Genomic DNA, 18,746 nt, shown 5'->3' on the forward strand with positions numbered 1-18,746 from the left:
CCATCTTTCTTTCTCTCCATCTATCAATTATCCATCCATCATCTATCTTTCCATCCTTCTATCCATCTATCTTTCCATCTTTCTATCTATCCATCCATCTTTCCATCTTTATTTCTATTCATCTATCTATCTTTCTACATGCATCTTTCCATCTTTCTATCCATCCATCTATCCATTCATCTATCTTTCTATCTTTCCATCCAGCCATTCACTAGGAGTTGAAAGCCCTTTCATTCCTTATTAGGACTAGCCTGGAGCATCTGGAGGAGGCTGTCCAGACCAAACACGAAGCTGGCGTCCACGCCCTGGTAGTCCATCCCCTCTGATGCTTGCAACTCCCAAGAAGAGGCGTGCCCAAAGTCGATAATTTTCACCATGGTATTCGGTGTGTCCTTCTCATTCCACGACCGCCCCCTGCTGCCATTCCTCCCGTCCCCGTCCCCGTTGGACGCCGCGTCCATCCCTTCGTAGATCATCAGGACGGAGCAGCCGAAGAAGCGGTAGTGGTCCAACTGGGAGACTCGGTCCCTGAGCTCAGTGATGCGGTCCACCATCGCCCGGCGGATCTCCTCACAGTGGCTGTGCCGCTGGTAGATGAACCGGCCGATTTCCTCGCGAAGGGATTCCTCCGTCAGCGTGTTGCCGTACTTCTTGTTGCAGCACATATAGGAGCCTTTGTCTGCGTGGTAAACCTGCGCTCACGATGCCGTAGCAACAGTCATAAAAGACAAATGAAGAGACAGAGAAGAAATAGGTAAATATCTAAATGATGACTGGGACGGGAGAGAACATAATTATATATAATGTTTCATCTGAAGAATTTGTAATGCCAGTGAGGTAGGCAAAATCTAGGGACTTATAACCCCTCCCCCCCCCCCCTCCCCAAAAAAAAAAAAAAAAAGAAGTGATAATGAACAAACAGCATTTCAAACCCTGAAGTTAAAAAAATTCTGCATACTTCAGACATCACTGGTTTGTACCAGCTGAAATTTTTGTGGTGGCGTATTTTCACAAAATTTCACGAATCACCTTTGAACTGTGAATAAGGCAACAATGTAACTAGCAACCTCAGATTTCAGCATTGGGCTTGCAGTATTGTTCTTCTGTTTGGCATTGTTTGAATTTTTCATCTTCTTATACATGTGAATTGAAAGAATGCAGCAATATTGATAGGACACATCAGTAAAAGTTTGAAAAATATCAGACAATCCATTCAAAAGTTATGAATTTGTAAAGTTTCAGTGCTGTCATCATTGGATGAGAAGACTACTACAGCTTGTGATGTCATATGCGTAGAATGATATAATAAAAATTCAACATATTTTCACAACATCTGACTTGACCTTTCATTTTGTTCTCCCATCGGGAAAAAAGGTTGTGTGGCTTGTACACCAGAAAATAAAGTGGATACAATATGAGAACAACCCAAGCCTTGAAATCACAAATACCTGCATGCCTCCAAAGCGTACTCCAAGAGTTCTCGTGGTGCTCTCTGTGGCGCGGGCAATGTTCAGTTGCTTCTTCTCCTCCGATAGGTCGTCGCCATAGCAACGGGTGCCAATCTTGAGGTCCAGGATGGAGGGGCAGTGGAAGTACGCAGATATATTCTCCAACAAAATATACTCTGGGGAGAGTAGTGTTAAAGTGGGAGAAAAAGTACATGAACAGATGGCAAAATATGACTTTTGTCATCCTGCCTCACAAAACCAACAGAAAGTCATCAGACACAGATTTTTAGTTAAGAGCAGATTCTGAAAGAGCAGACTTTAAGCTTCAAAATGATGTATAACTCAACTCAAATGGTCTCTCCTAACCTGTCCTAAAATTGGAAAGAAAGCAAACACTCTGAAAAATGTGAAGTAAGAAAAGGGGTTCCGAAGTACATCGTCTATTCAAGCGATCAATCTTTATCAAGCCTTGCTAGCTGTGCGATGAATGGAACAAATAACAGGATGTTAACCACCAGAGCAACAATAATGAAGGGATTATCAGATTAAGCTGAAATTGGGCACGCTTTATCAACACATTCTGTAGATGATCAATGCCTACTTTCAAAGCAATGGCATCATTCTTTCTAAAGTTATTGGAGTTGAAAGTGAAGAGTATGGACAGGGTTTTTAAGAAATGAAAAGAGGACTCTATGAGAAACACCAAATCACACTATTCTACCAAAAAAGCATTCCAGAAAAATTGCTAAAAACACAATCTCCTTTTTATTTTATGATCCCAAACTTCAGTATAAGGTAGAAGAAGACTTGCTCTTTCAGAAAATATGAAAAACTCAAGATTGGCAGGGTTTACTCATTTCACCTATTTTCAGTCCTAACAAAAAATCAGTGCGTGCGACTTTTTGTTGGTTTTGTAGTGCACTGTCACATATATTGGGCCGGATGAATGAAAGCTAGCAATTATTTGTGTTAGCCTCTTACTTGACGCTGCTTGAATCTGTATGCATTAAAACAAGCAATTGCTTGCGAGCAAAAGCCTTTGCTTGCAAGCACAAGCAATTGCTTGCTGCCTGCAAGCAATTGCTTAGAGACCAAGCACTTGCATAAAAGTGTATGCGTAAAACATACCTTTTGCTTGTTCTTGCTAGCAAGAAACGAGCTTGAGCTTTTGCTTGACTGGGACGTTCCCTTTTAAGTATCATTTTCATATTCATAACAGAGAAACCAAACTTGTGCAGGAGTAGTATAAATCTACAAGAAATTACTCCTAAGTAGTGCAAGAAATTTTTTTGTTTCAACAATGGGAATTTCCAGTGGTTGGCATGCAAATTGTGGTAAGAAACAGGTTGGATGTCTGACATCTGTGGAGAGCACGGAGACCTCTCTCCACATGCTACCTGGCAGATCCGGGCTACTATAAGCAGTGATGGGAATTAGTATGTGTGTGTGTAAAGACGTGTGTGTGTCTGTGTGTGTGCATTTATTATGAGTGTCATTTCATAGCTCTTTTGCTATGTCAGGAAATGTTTTTGTACACACACACACCCTTTCAAATACATGCTGCCACACCCACCTTTGTTCTTGTGTTCGCACAGGCGTGACGTTGCGGGACAAGCAAAAGGTATAAACACAAGCAAAAGGTTATGCATAGGGATTTAAGCAATTGCTTGAGCTAGACATTTTGCTAGACGAGCTTCTGCTTGTGCTTGAAGCAACTGCTTACTAGCAATTGCTAGTTTTTATGCATTCGGCCCAATCAATACTTCAAAAGTCCAGGAGACTTCTCTCCTCCTGTCTTGTCAGGGTATAATTTTTTATTTTTTATTTTTTCCCAGGAGCTTTGTAAAGAATCTGGAAGACTTGGTAGGTCTGTTTTGATACTTCAGTACAGAGAACTGATGTACAAAACAATGTTCAACCCCATCATGCAAATACAGTCCTACACATTCATATCCTGGTATGCAAAACAGAACTAATATTGTACCTTAGTAGTGATAGCCACGCTGCTAACTAAAATCCCAAAATCAGAGCCAAAGAAGTATAATATACTAATAAAATTTGTACATGGGCATGAGAGTGTGGCCACCTGAATGACCTACTGCTGTTAGTAAAGAGTTAAAAAGACACAAAGCTTGTGTAAATGTATGGCAGAACTATGTTACTACACTGTACTCGTTACACTTGTGCTTCTTAAATGTTAACTTATTTAATCAATGATTATAAAGAGCCAGAATATTCATGAAACCTTGTTACCTCTATTTTTTTTTTCTACTTGGTAATTTGAAGGAAAAAAAGTAGCATCAATAACTATTCAGCCAACTGAGAGAATTACAGTTAGTTTCTCCAATGGGTTTGATTCACTTGTAAAGATGCACATTTCCTGCTAAGTTTATGTGAAATCCATTACTTTCAAACATTGCTCCTTTGTTTTGTGATTCTTTCCACCATCTACATATGTTTTCCTGCCTGATAATAAACAAAGTGACACAAATAGCATTTATGACTGAATCACACAATTTAGCTGTCCATATAATTCATGCGTATGATGCAGTCATTTCATGCTGTCATAAAGCAGGGCTCCACACTAACTTTTATTTTTGGTGGCCCAATCGGGCAACCAAAATCGTTGATTTTTATTTTTTGGTGGCCCGAAAAGAAATCAAGAAAAACATAAAACTAAATCGGTCCTATTAAACATAGAAAAAAAAAAATTAAGCATTACTGAAGTGATACAGGTACCCATGTCTAAATTCATTTCCAAAATTAAAAACAAACATCTGAAATTTATTTTAGCACCTTACGGAGCCGATTGTTACCGCTGTTATTTCCGAAAGTAAACATGGTAAAGGCAAACATTCTACTTTTTTTTTTTTTTTTTTTTTGGGGGGGGGGGGGGGCCAATCGGGCCACCAAAATCTTCATTTCTGAATTTTTTGGTGGCCCGATGTGCGTTTTTGGTGGCCCTGGGCCACCGGGCCACCGTTGGGTGTTGAGCCCTGCATAAAGCCTCTGGGAAGGTGTGTGTGTGTGTGAGTGTGTGTGTGTACGATATCTCTGTAACAGGCATTATTGGTATTCTGTACCCACAAGTATTTCTACCTTAATCCTATTTCATAAAAAAACTGTATTTCTACTTTAATCCTAGCTATTTTATAAAATGTCATACATGTCAACTTGAATACTAATTCATATTTACTTCAATATGTACATTTTTATCACATTATTAACATCTGTTGGTCTAACAACACTAAAGTGACATTTATCTACACATCACTTCCTCCATTCAGTTATAGTCCCTACACAACACAGAAAACAGAAGGAAGGTACCATGAACTTCAAACTATTCCTTATCTTTACTACTTTATCATCACGAGAAGAATACAAATACAGACAAGAACATGCACGCATGCAGAAGAATGTGTATCAGTATTTGTGCATGCGATATTGTATGAAAAGGAAACAGGGCAGAATATTACATCATCACTTGGGGGAGATTGAAATTGTCATAGTGTTGTATAGAACTGTTGTAGGATTTTTTTTTTTTTTTCTGAGCTAGAGCAACAGACTTTTCCAAAAGGAAAGTTACCAGTTGCAAATAGGAAGTTACCAGGAGTAAAATGTTTAAAGTGTGATACTTTTGGGAGCAGTGGCAGAATCAAAAGTATGAATTTGATTGATTGGCAAGTTGTGGTTTCACATTAGAGGGATATTCTATCAGGTGATATCATATTGCTTTGTTTGAAAACACATATCAGGGTCGAATTTCCCTTAAAAGTTCATATTTTACATACGTACTGTATTAGAGCAAGTGCCTGTGCTTTTTCTCTTTTTTTTTTTTGTTTTTCAAACCACAGTGAACACAATGTGAATACATCTCTGTAATGAAATCTCGTGGCCTGCAGACATAATTATATTAATTTTCCTATAAACTTGAATGATTTTGCTAAACCGACCCCAGCTTGAAAGCTGTGCCCTATGGGCACTTCCGGGTTCCCCGTTTTGTGGGTTGACACCTTTCATAAATGTCTGCATGCCACTCTTCAAATGGCCCCATTTTTATTTGTATGCACTGAATGGTGAGTACACTAGTTCTTACATTTTGTATATAGATATGCAATCTCTTTGGTTAAAGCTATAGGGGAGACAGTAAGATCAGAACCGTAAAGCAAGAAATATTTGCGGCATGAAATTTTCGCGAATCGAAGCCAATGGCCTTTTTCGGAGCATGAAATTTTAATGAATTGCCACTGGCATTATAATGCATTGAATAGTGTAGACAAGAACTTTTGCATGAATTTCAATTTCACAAATCTTGGCTCTCGCTAAATTCACGACATTAAAATGCTCACGTAATTTGCAAAATTAAAATACATGCAAAAATTTGGGGGTTTTCGGTATTGAAACTCACTGGAGTGTATTTTGGATGGTTTGTTGTCCCCTAGGGTGTGCCTCAGGTACTGTCTCTCATGGCAGTGGAGACTCCAAGGGTTGAGACTCTGACCCTGGGGACGGACGCTGAAATCTGTCTCGTCCTCAAAGAGGTCACGGGAGGACAGGTTTTCCTGATGACTGCCCCTCAGACTGGACAGTTCTGGCAGGGAATGGATCCTAGTCAAGGTGACAACATTCCAAGATCGTCATAAACAGAAAGAAATAGGTGTCAATCATACAGTGCATCAGAAGTGAGATAATTGTCTGTTTGCATAAAAATACTCAGATATATAATGCATCATCCATGCTTATTCTTCAGGAAACTGTAGTCCTACATGTACCTTTGTCTCAATTGTGCTCAGCCACTACACACTCAAGATCTTTATACAAATTATGGGATGAACTGAAAACCACATTCAAAATTTTCTAAAGAAGAGGTGCAGTTTGGGTTTTTAAAAGTAAACAACAAAAACAATGTGTGCAAACTGTAGTTAATAAGTTTGATTTTATTATTCTTCATATGCATGGACAGCATTGAAATGAAAAGGAATGCAGAATACAATGGAATTAGGCTCGAGGCAAGATGATATAACATCAGAAAGTTGATGCTCACCGTCGACAGGTTGGACTAGTACTGGACTTATTTGTCTTCATTTCACAACCATCGTGGCAGCTTGGGTCCTCAGGCCTGCCGTTACTCTGCACAGAATCTTGCTGCTTCCGTGGGCACTCCAATGCCGATGTTGGTTCCAACTGAATTGCACTTGCCGGCATTCCACCTCTCTCATCTCCACCACATGAGGGCTCACTGACAGCCTGATATGTCACATGACCTTCATTGTCCTTTTCGATCATGACATCAATGACCCCTATAAGGAAGACATGTCAACCAGAGAATAAATAATAATAATAATAATAATACATAATAATAATAATAATAAAAAAAAGGTCTCCTTTACCCAGGTTAGCCTCTTCAGTGTTGCCACTGCTCTACCAGAGGGTCCTGCCATTGTTATTACTCTAATAATGCCAGGTACCCATTTAAATACATGCAGGTCGAGAGGGACATGGCGGGTAAAACATCTTGTCCAAGGATGTAAGCGCTGTGCCGGATATGAACTTGGGTCCTTCGAACAGGAGTCGGGAGTCTTATCAACTATGCCACAGCGCCCCCAGTGTCACATCAAACTAAATTTAAAACCCTATCTCAATGCTGACCCTATACCTAAGTTGAGTGCAGAATAGTACTGTATATTGGAACTATCCAGGTCATATGGTGGGTGACACACCAGTTCGTAATTAGCTCATGTACACATTGGTACAATTGACCTTTCTTTTTTCTCAGTTGGTTAGGCACTTCACCCGTTTTCAAAGCGGCATAATGCATAAGCTTGCCCGACGTAACAATTTATGGAATTCATGTGCAAACAAAGAATGAACTCGCGTTTACTGTAGATCAGGTGATCAGAATACTCCATCAGTTGACAATTTAGCAGCAGGCATCCATTTCATTGTTTTGAATTGAATGCAATAACAGCCTATTTCCTTTTATATTGTGAAATACCATTCTTGCTGTCAGGTGGATGTGCTGGCAGGCACAATGCAGAGAAGGATCACATGAATAATCATCGCATCACAGATGCTTATCTCAGTGAATTTACAAACCAAAATGCCTGTTGGTACAAATGACCTTTTTCTGCTCATGCGCAAAGTGGAATTACTAACTGGTCTATTGCTCCGGTCTCATTTTCCTCAAGGACTTAGGTTTAGGGTCAGAGTTGTCATGGGGTTTTAGGTTTAGTTTGGTCAATGTGACCGCAAGGATGCCAACCTCATTAACAGCAGTGCAGTAATCCGAGGACTGAAAGGGCATATTTTGGGTGGAAAAACAGTATTTTTACCTTTTCTGCATTAGGCAGGTGCAGTAATGATATTGGGGAAATGATATTTTCCATGAAATCTACAGTGTATTTTGAAAGAAAAAAAGTACAAAATTCTGAAAAAAAAACCAGTTAGCATCTCTGTGTGAAGATTAGGATTAAGGTTAAGCTTGGGGAAGAATTTACAATTGTATGTTTGGCTGATATTTCATGGAAGCAACAGCCATATTAAGAGCAAATGTCATGGAACACTTATGGTGAGTTCCTCCCCTCGTGTCAATGTATTACACAAAAACCAAACCATTACTAAAAAATCATAATTATCATTAACCCTTTTTTGTGACTGGGTTCTGGCTAATCCTGTCAAGCTTTTTCACCAGCCTTCGATAATCAATCCAGTTGGACCTATACATGGAGATTAGCGAGCCCACTCGGGTGTGATAATGGACTTAGGTCTAACAGGAAGGCCATGGTGCCACAATAGGGACTAAAAAGATTAAATGAAATTAGGCAATCTCTTTTCATGGACAATTACTTTCCAAGCATTTTGTGGCAATTGGGGTAGAAACGAGTCCAGCATGTGTTCTATGTAGCAAAAACACAAACAAACAAACAAACCCACACAAAAAAGGGCCAATGATATTTTTTCCCCTATATAATGTCAAAGATGATGGATAATGCCTTCCTGTAGACTGTCCGGTGGAAATGGAATACACGTGTAAGTGGGAAACAGAAAGCACATACAAAATACATGAGAGACTGCTGTGCCACAGTACTGTAAAAGTGGAAATTTTCGTGCATTTCGCGCAACCAGAAACTATTGCGAAAATAAAAGCATGCTAATATTTCTGCTGCCCGTATGCTCTAGTATTTGATGTCTTGATTCCGCAGAATTAAAAACATGCAAAACTCTTCTTGCCAGGCCGAGCGCAAAAAATTAGTCGCGCGAAAATATCCACTTTTACAGTATCATAAAAAATGAAATATTGATATATTATGGACTGGCCTTGAGGGGATACAACATTTATTGCCTGAACTAGAATTGTATTGCCCTAGTCAAAGATGAGGGCAATAAAATTCTAAGTGAGGGCAATTAATGTATATCCCCCAAAGTAGCAAGTCCATATGTGACCCTGCACCACAAAACCAACAAAAGGTTGCCATACATGAATTTTTAGTTAACGGTTTGGGCAGATTCTGAAAGAGCAGACTTGAAGCTTTAAAATGATACATGTATATAAATCAATTCACATGGACTCTCCTAATCTATCTAAATCCTGGAAAGAAAGCACATACTGTGGAAAAATGTGAACTGAGAAAAGAGGCTCTGAAGTATAAGGTGTATTCAAGCACCGGTACTCAATCTTCACCAAGCCATGCTAGCTGCGCAGGTGCAATGAATGGGGGAAAAAAAAAACCAGGATGTAAACCACCCTAGAAACAACAACAAAGGGATTATCAGATTTAAGCTGAAATTGAGCATGCTCTATCAAGACACTTTGTCCATTATTAATGCCAATGTTCTAAGCAGTACCATTATCCTTTCAAAAGTTATTAGGGTTGAAAGTGAAGAGTGTACAAAGGATTTTCAAGAAATGAAAAGGGGCCTCAAAGACACGCTTAATCACAACAATTTTCAAAAAAAAAAAATTGTTGTAAAAAAACTGCTGTTAACCTACTTTCCCATTCATTTTATGATCCGAAACTTATGAATAATGTTCAAGAAGAATACACGTAGCTCTTTCAGAGAATGAGAAAAACTCAAAACTGACTTGGTTAATCCATTTCACCTTTTTTGAGTTTTCACATAAAATCAAGGGGTGCAACTTTTTGTTGGTTTTGTGATGCACGGTCACATATAATAATTTTTACTCATTTCAGGCATCTGGAGCTGTAACATAAATTATTAGTTAATGTAAACTTTTAACAACTTTTTAAAACATATTGCCACTTGGCGGCACCTAGAGCTCCACACCACTGCACTACATCCATACCATGTATACACAAGTGCACGGCTAAGCAATGTGGTGCGCTTAACAGCCAATTCACACAGTTGCAGCAACCGTCTTCTATTTTTACACGTTGACATATAAGGAATTTTGCCCTCTGTCACAAAACTTTGCTCAAGTGACGTGGATGCTACATTCCCATGTACACATGTGAAATCCCATACAATGCATTCATTAAAAAAAAGGATAATAAGAATTCTATCCCTCTTCTCCCTGCGGGCGCTGAAAACAAGGGGAATACAATTTCATAGAATCACAGCTCACATGTCTGAAATAGGTAATGCATTAATATTTACAAAGTATTACATACTGTATGTACACACTCAACTATTACAGAAACAGTACTGTACATCACCACAAATTGCCAAAATTATATGCATACATGTACAACATAATATCTGTTGCTTCTGATGATAATGATGATTACAATAATGATGAATTATGATAATATGGGTAATGATTATAATAATATTAATGATGACGATAAAATTATATTATACTAATAACAATGATTAAAACATTATTGCTAATAACAATAATCACGACAATAATCATCACGACAATGATGAAAATAATGAGTCCTTTTAAGTTTCCAAAATATTTGTCCACCACGTACTGCTCGAAATGCTATACACTACTAGTATCATTCCACAGGTCTTGTAAGCATTGTAGTCAGATTAAAACGCTTTCAGCTGTTTAGTTAAATAATGGCTAGACACCATGATCATCATGACACTAACCTTCAAATTCCAATCCTACAATAGCTGCTCCTTCTCCCAAAAATATCTGTCAAAAAGTGATCTGTTTTCAGATCACCTACTGCTCTGTTTTTGTAACTTCAAATTTATATCATCCACTCTCTTCTAAATCCAAACAATGCTCACAAATCCAAACAATGCAAACAAATGACTATCTGCTCACTTGTCTTGACCCATTTTGGCTCTTCTTTCCATTAATTGATATTTATGAATGATAACAAATCTGAACTAGCAGATGAGAGAACAAGGTTTTTAAATGCAGAAGAATAAAGTACCATTAGGATATCAAATCTGTGCATTAGCTTGTAAAGTTCACTGGCTTTAATCAAAATCCAGACATAACCATATCAACACTAAACTTCTAATGAGTGCACAATGAATTACACACATCATGCTCTTATCCAGAGCAATTGAGGAGACCACTGAAGTGGTACTTGTACTTGTAGACCTACTAAACACTTGACTTTTTTTTGTGTAATTGTTGTTTTTAACGATTAAGATCCAGCTACTATGATGAATGATATTGTAAGTTCTCTTTTTAACCATTTGAAGACTACTGCAGTCCCGAGTATAATCAGGCAGGTATTTATTGGATATTTTATGCATGTTACAGCAAAACCAATTATGAACATCCCTTCAGGGTTAAATGCTTGTGTCTTTATGCCAGGTGCTAAATGTGGTCTTTGTATCATTTTCTTGTCACAGCAAACTATACATCACGACAAAAAAAAAAAAAAAAAAAAAAAAAAATCTGTTGGCGTCTTGTAGGTTGACTCACCTTTGAACTTTGGGATGTATTTGCCCAGGACCGGAGAGAGATGGCAGTAATTTTCCACTTCTCGCTGAAAGAGCGGTTTGCAGATGGTATCCTTGTCGTACAGGAGGATTCCATGATGACCTCCGACCTGGTGAATGAAGGGCACTAGAGGGAGCCCTTTGCATGGCAACGTTGTCATCACTCTCCACCTAGGATTGGCACTCCTCGGATATCGCCTTTCCTTCCCCCTCTACTTCCGTGTCCCTTCCTCCGTATTTACGACTCAGACCCATGAAGATCCGGCCTCTCAAAGACGTAATAAACTCTTTCTAAAAATACAGTTTAATTCCTGAGTGAGCTATTGCCAACTAGATATAAGTCCCCTTTGTTGTAAATATATGGCTTATGTTCCCATGAGTCATATCATGAGTGTATGTTCTTTCTTCTTCTTCTTAAGTTCAGAACGTCTACACTTTGTAGTTAAAGAGGTGACTTTCTTGGTCATTACGTCCAACTTCTCATCAATATATTAACATACTTAACTCATTCTGACTCAGCAAGTAAAGACCGAAAACTTTACAGCAAAAAAAAAAAAAAGCCCTTTTTCTACCGATGCTCCTGGTGACAGGCAGCTGCTTCTTTCCTAGAATTTTGAGTGTGAGACTCTCATGAGAAGACATCCTAACTTCAACATTTCCTAAATTTGTGACTTTTGTTTGTCTATTATGTAAACTGGAATAAGAGTGAAGTGTCTATGAACTTTATTAAGCTTCAAGTCCGTGTGGAGAAACAACACTTCATCCTGCTAAGGTGCTGTGTGATCCACGCCAAGTCTTGTTCATGCCTTTTTAGAACCTGTGGTAGGACATTTTGAAAAACAAACAAACAATCAATCAATTAAATGAAATATTTGAGAAAAAAAATGTATTGGAACAAGTATGAAATATGTGTGTCTCAGATACTATACTCTACATGTTTTAACAAAAATGCTTAATATTGCTTTTGAGTTAATTAGCAGGGCTGCACACTAACCCATTTTTTGCTACTGGTCCTACCTCGGTACCTGTTTGTCGGACTGGTAGGTACCCCCCAGTTTTCCGTTTTTTTTTACTAGTCAATTCTCGAAAAAGTTACTGGTCCGACATGAATTTTTACTGGTCAGGGACCATCGGATCAGTGCCAGTGCAGTGTGGTATGTAAGGCTGGAGTTAGTATAGGACTACTGTAGCTGTTCTTTGATAAGGCATCACAGCGTGCACAGCACAGCAGCGCATGGTATTGAAGGCAACGGCGTAGCCAGGATTTGATCTTAGGGGGGGCGGTCACTGAGTCTGCGAGGGAGCGAAGCGACCGAGCCCGAGCGAGCGGAGCGATCGAGGGGGGGATGGTGTGGGAGGGGGGTGTCCCCCCTCCCACGGTAGGAACTTTTTGCATTTTGATGTTGTAAATGGTGCAATTTGATGCATGTTTTTGCGCGTTTTATCGACGTGAAACAGTCCCACTTGTTTAAGGTAGCAGTATATTTTAGTGTAGATTATTATTGAACAATTTGCCTATAAAATGGTATAATTTATATACACTTCTTGTATTAATTCTTTTCACTGAATATCATGAACGCGACTGAACCCGAGCGAGCGGAGCGAGCGAGGGGGGAGGGGAGGGTGTGGGAGGGGGGTGTTCCCCCTCCCACGGTAAGAACTTTTTGCATTTTTATGTTGCAAATGGTGCAATTTGATGCATGTTTTTGCTCGTTTTATCGACGTGAAACAGTCCCACTTGTTTAAGGTAGCAGTATATTTTGATGTAGATTACTATTGAGCAATTTGCCTATAAAATGGTATAATCTAAACACACTTATATTGATTCTTTTCACTGAATATCATGAACGCGACTGAACCCGAGCGAGCGGAGCGAGCGAGGGGGGAGGGGAGGGTGTGGGAAGGGGGTGTTCCCCCTCCCACGGTAAGAACTTTTTGCATTTTTATGTTGCAAATGGTGCAATTTGATGCATGTTTTTGCTCGTTTTATCGACGTGAAACAGTCCCACTTGTTTAAGGTAGCAGTATATTTTGATGTAGATTACAATTGAACAATTTGCCTATAAAATGGTATAATCTAAACACACTTATATTGATTCTTTTCACTGAATATCATGAACGCGACTGAACCCGAGCGAGCGGAGCGAGCGAGGGGGGAGGGGAGGGTGTGGGAGGGGGGTGTCCCCCCTCCCACGGTAAGAACTTTTTGCATTTTTATGTTGCAAATGGTGCAATTTGATGCATGTTTTTGCTCGTTTTATCGACGTGAAACAGTCCCACTTGTTTAAGGTAGCAGTATATTTTGATGTAGATTACTATTGAACAATTTGCCTATAAAATGGTATAATCTAAACACACTTATATTGATTCTTTTCACTGAATATCATGAACGCGACTGAACCCGAGCGAGCGGAGCGAGCGAAGGGGGAGGGGAGGGTGTGGGAGGGGGGTGTCCCCCCTCCCAGGGTGAGAACTTTTGCATTTTGATGTTGCAAATGGTGCAATTTGATGCATGTTTTGCGTGTTTTAACGAGTTTAAACAGTCCCACTTGTTTAAGGTTGCAGTATATTTTAGTGTAGATTATTATTGAACAATTTGCCTATAAAATGGTATATCATTAAAACAATCTTCTTGTATTAATTCTTACACTGAATATCATGAACGCTGTCTGCAGTTCAAACAGAAAAAGCATGCACACGAGGGTGTAGATAGGGGCATATCCCCTCTCACACGAAGATGATTTTGCGTTTTCAGACCTGAAATTCAGCGATCTGGTGCAAATTTTTGGTGCAATACTTTTTCATCGAAGTGTTAAAATCACAGAATTTAGCTCTTATTCCGAATGTGCACCATCTGTGTGTATGTATAAAGTCTAGTGAGGTAGAGCTTAGGGGAAGGGGGATTACCCCTCCCGCTCGCGGAGCTTTTACGTTTTTAGAATTGAAATAAAGCGATCTGGGTATAGCCACAGTCTACTTCTATGCATGGTCGGAAGGAGGGGGGGGGGGGGAGGGGCGGGCGAGCAGGGAGAAAGCGTGGGCGAGTGTTATTCCCACCCTTCCCTTCCGATGGAGCTTTTGCCTTTTTAAGGTTGAAATTGAGATGTCTCGTATACGCATATTTGATGGAATCAACATTTGGGAAATCACAAAAAAAAAAAAAAAAAAAAAACTGATGGGGGGGGGGGCTGAGGGAGGAAAGGGTCGATTAAAAGGGGAAATTCCCCTTATACATGAGGGAACCTTGAGTTTTCGGAATATAAGTGATAAGTCTTGTGCACTCAGAATTATTCATATTTTTTTTTTGTTGTAAATCTAAAAAGTGTACTAAGCTAGGGAAAGAGGCACAGAGGGGGAGGGTTTGGGAGGGGGATACCCCCTCCCAAGCACGAGAGATTTTGCATATTTTGAATTGAAATTCAACGATCTGGTGTACACTCTGAGTGAAATATTCAAAAAAATATCTTATTTGATGAAAGCTTGCAAAGGAGACCCGCTTCATGTGCATGCATACAGTATACACGCATTTTTTTTTTCCGCCTCCCAAATCCCCGGTCCAAATCTTAGGGGGGGGGGGGGGGGCGACCGCCCCCATCGCCCCCCCCCCTGGCTACGCCAGTGATTGAAGGTAGCTGTAATTCTGTTTGTTACATTAAAGGAGAATGAAACTGGAATGTGGATTCAGTAAATGCAGATTCTACTAGGTACCAGGTACTCTAGACAAGTCCATGAAGTTTAGGGAAAATTGGACTATCCAATCATGATAGAGTTTTTTCAAAGTTTTGGTACTGCCATTGCTGGCTACCTGCAATGTGAGAATTGGACAACGGTATGAAATATAAATAAATCTAAAGGAAATCAACATGAGAATCTATGGTAAATTTATTTTATCATTTTTTTTTCTTTTTTTTTAGCATGATGAAAGAGCAGGGTGGATTGCCAGATTTTCCAAAATTTAACAGAATGTGTTCTACAATTCTACAGTTACATTTACTCAACCAACAGACCTATTTGAGTTTCATTCTCCTTTAAAACTTTAACCTTTAAAACTTTAACTCTAACCTGCAAGTTTAGCATTGCACTGATTCAACGGTGATATGTAAACAGTAGTACTAAAACAGTTACCAATGGTTACTCAAGATCTTATTCTAGGCAATTGTATTGAAGTTCTGTAGCCTGTAGTTTAGTGTAGGTATCGGTAGGCCTCCCTATCGTACGTTTGCATATTTGCATTTTGCATGCAAAATGTATGAAACTGGATTACCTACCTAGGACACCTAAACAGTTTTGCGTGGATTTATGCAAACTGATTGTGCATTTACGGAGACAGAAATGCAGAACTGGGTGAAAACGTGCAGGGATCGCGAAGTCTAAAGAAGGTCGCACATTTTCACACACTGCACTGGAAGCCCTACACTCCGCATCACTGCACCGTCGCCGAAGTAGCGGGCGGATCCAACGGCTGCAACACGGCAAATGTCTGACGTACTCTACTGCAGTTGTCCACATACATCACATGAAACTGGTGTAATTAGGCAGGGATTCGAAGACACGCTAGAAATGCAGGTGATTTCAAACGTAACATACAGTCCTGGATCAGCGATATCATTCTCCAAAATCACTGCCACCCCTATCGCAAAGGGCACACTGACTTAGTGACACAACAAGCAATTGACAAGGTAAAAATCTGAGCAAGACACTTACCGCATAGATACTGTATTACGGAAATACGTGCTGGCATGGCACCACATACACAAAACGGCCGTATCATGTGCCGATATAACTAGCAGTATGATACGTGTATATTTTTGGTGATGCTATGCTCGAGTACACACTACACACACTCTCTGCAGTGCCTACTGCAAGAACATCGCACACCCAGTCCGAAGCACCATCGCACTCGTGGTACTCCGCTTATATTTTGCACCCCACTCATCTACGACATTTCCAAGGTTTCTACCAGTTGCAAGTCGATCAATGCATCAAACCAATGACGAATACTAATCAAAATGAATCCGACACTTGTCGCAATCAATATGCGCTGTGACAGGCATTTAATCTTTCTTCCATACACGTAGTGCGCCGGTTATGACTACAACACACAAACATTTTAATACCTACCTAGCTTCAGATGATTAGCGAATTATGATAATAAGAGTTCAATAGAACAAGTCAATGAACATAGCAAATTGACAAATGAGAAATGAGCAGTTAATACCTTCAGGAGATCCAGATGATTTAAACTTTCCCTTTTTTCACATCTTTTGTGTCCTCGTAAAGGTTGCACCACAGGGAAAGCCCGGAATAGACCTACGCGAAGGTTGTTTTTTTTTTTTTTTTCCACATCTTCTTCTTCTTCTCCTTTTTTTTTTTTTTTTTTTTTTTTTTTTTGTTGTGTTCTTCTAATTTTGGTTGGTGACTTGAATCTATTTCCACCGTTGTGTTCACAGGAACAAATAGAAAACATAATTGAGTTAGCTACAATGATTATCCATTAATTATTTTGTCTTTTTTTTTACCTACAATAGTAAATAAAAACATACCGTTTGATAACATGCTGATTTATATAGCCTCATAAAACTATTAAACTATAAAACTGATAAAACTATTAAACTATTAAACTATTAAACTATAATATAATTTGCACACAAACGATAAGTAAGTATAAGGAACCAATGTGGGAGAGCCTAGATAAAAAGATCAAGAGCCTAAGAGATCAAAAGATCGCAGCCTATTAAAATCAAAAGGGCAGTAGACCTATGATTCAGATATTTCAAACACTGCAAATAAAACTTGTGTGAATTCTTTTAGTTCAATTCTAATGCGCGAAGTTTGAATAAAAGTTTTAATTCTGTAGAGTTATTGCTCTCATCCTTAAAAAAAAAAATCAAATCGTTTTTCAATTTCAGGAATTACAGAAATTTGGCATAACGCAAATTCATTCCCCACCAGTGTCTGCGTTTAGATCGTCGTCACGGGAAGGGGGGGGGGGGGCGGCGGTGTTGCACTTTATGTTTATTCTCAGTATGATTTCAAATTAAGAGCAGATTTACAGAAAGTACTCTCTAAATTCCGTAGATTGAAAGTCAATCTAATAGTCAGGGACCAATCCAAAATTGGATTGAAAGTTTCAATCGAATGAGATTGAATTCTAACTCTCAATAGATTGAAAACTTCAATCCAACTTTTGGATTGGTCCCTGACTACAGTCTATTTCAATCTGTAAGGAATTTAGAGTGTAGCGATATTTTTTTCAATGAATAATAATTCTAATCACTGTTCATTGAAATAATACAAAACATAAAAGAATACTGTTTTAGGTATATAATTTATAGCCAACCACCCCAGGGGTGGATCCAGGAATTCTGTAAAAGGGATGCACCAGGAATGGGTATCTGCCCCCCCCCCCCCATTTTTTTCTTTTTATTTTATTTCATTTTTTTTACAAAAAAAAAAAAAAGTAGGGGCGCGCGCCCGGTGCGCCACTCTCTGGATCCGCCACTGCACCCGGTGTAGTGATTATGCCGATACTCTTTTGGATTCAATTGAAATATGTGTAGATAACATAACACGTGAAAATAAGTAGCCCTATAGATGTTTAATTAATGGGTGATTATAACATTATGATTTATTAAAAATGGATACAAATACCCAACAAAAATTTTTGACATCTTCAATTCATTTACTCTTCACTCCCACATCTCCAGCGCAACTCGCATTTCGACTATACATCACAAACTCTATTTGATGATATCCGATATTCTCAAACATAACTCATGAAACCTGCATGTTTAAATGAAATTTTATATTATGACACATCAGGCCATTAATAAATAGTGGCTACTTGTATAGAGTATTGACGTGTTCTGTATGCAAACCTCTCTTCTCTCTTCTTTCCTCTTCCTTTACTGTCTTTTGTTCTTCGTAGACTTGTATTGTTATTGTCTTCTCTCTTCTCGGTATTGTCTCGCGTCTTATAATATGTGTGTGGGTAACTGAATGTCTGTACGAGTGTGTCGTCCTTGTCATATTTTCCCGGTACACGCAGTTCAATGAACACTGTCTGGGCATATAGCATTGATACTCTATTCTTATTTCTTATTATTGCCGAAGCCAGCGTATCTCAAAATAACTATATTTTTACAAATGACTTAAGTAATTTATATCTAATACAATAGCTGTAAAAAAAACTTGAATAATATATTGTTTACTCATTATTTATCTAGCGATCCACGTCCCACAAGCTTTGCTTTTTAGTGGGTCGCTATTTTCCATAATAATTGAAGTTATTTTCCGAACGCTCACGAAGTATACATGCATTGTTCCTCGTAATTATTGTACATAATGTTGTTGTATATAATTTATTTCGTATACTATATCTTTTGTAAACGTTTGGACAATATCATTTCATGACATGTATACTTT

General features: G+C 38.9%; 1 protein-coding gene across 1 annotated transcript; it reads right to left on the reverse strand.

Annotated features, from left to right (window-relative positions):
* Positions 1-230: 230 nt before the first annotated feature.
* LOC140244018 (inositol hexakisphosphate kinase 3-like) lies at positions 231-18,053 on the reverse strand. Its single transcript, XM_072323670.1, has 6 exons — positions 18,008-18,053; positions 11,305-11,448; positions 6,493-6,748; positions 5,857-6,056; positions 1,449-1,624; positions 231-692 (listed from the first exon to the last, which is right to left on the reverse strand). The coding sequence occupies exons 1-6, from the start codon at positions 18,051-18,053 to the stop codon at positions 231-233; spliced, it is 1,284 nt and encodes a 427-aa protein (XP_072179771.1).
* Positions 18,054-18,746: the final 693 nt, after the last annotated feature.

Source organism: Diadema setosum, chromosome 20, assembly GCF_964275005.1.
Source record: "Diadema setosum chromosome 20, eeDiaSeto1, whole genome shotgun sequence".
NCBI lineage: Eukaryota > Metazoa > Echinodermata > Echinoidea > Diadematoida > Diadematidae > Diadema > Diadema setosum.

What these genes read in the sequence shown, in the direction of transcription:
- LOC140244018 (XM_072323670.1), bottom strand. Translation starts at nt 18,053, where the DNA reads ATGTATAGTCGAAATGCGAGTTGCGCTGGAGATGTGGGAGTGAAGA. An exon ending in TGGAGATGTGGGAGTGAAGA is followed by an intron (nt 11,449 to 18,007) that starts GTAAATGAATTG and finishes GGCTCCCTCTAG; the next exon opens with TGCCCTTCATTCACCAGGTC. An exon ending in ATACATCCCAAAGTTCAAAG is followed by an intron (nt 6,749 to 11,304) that starts GTGAGTCAACCT and finishes TCTTCCTTATAG; the next exon opens with GGGTCATTGATGTCATGATC.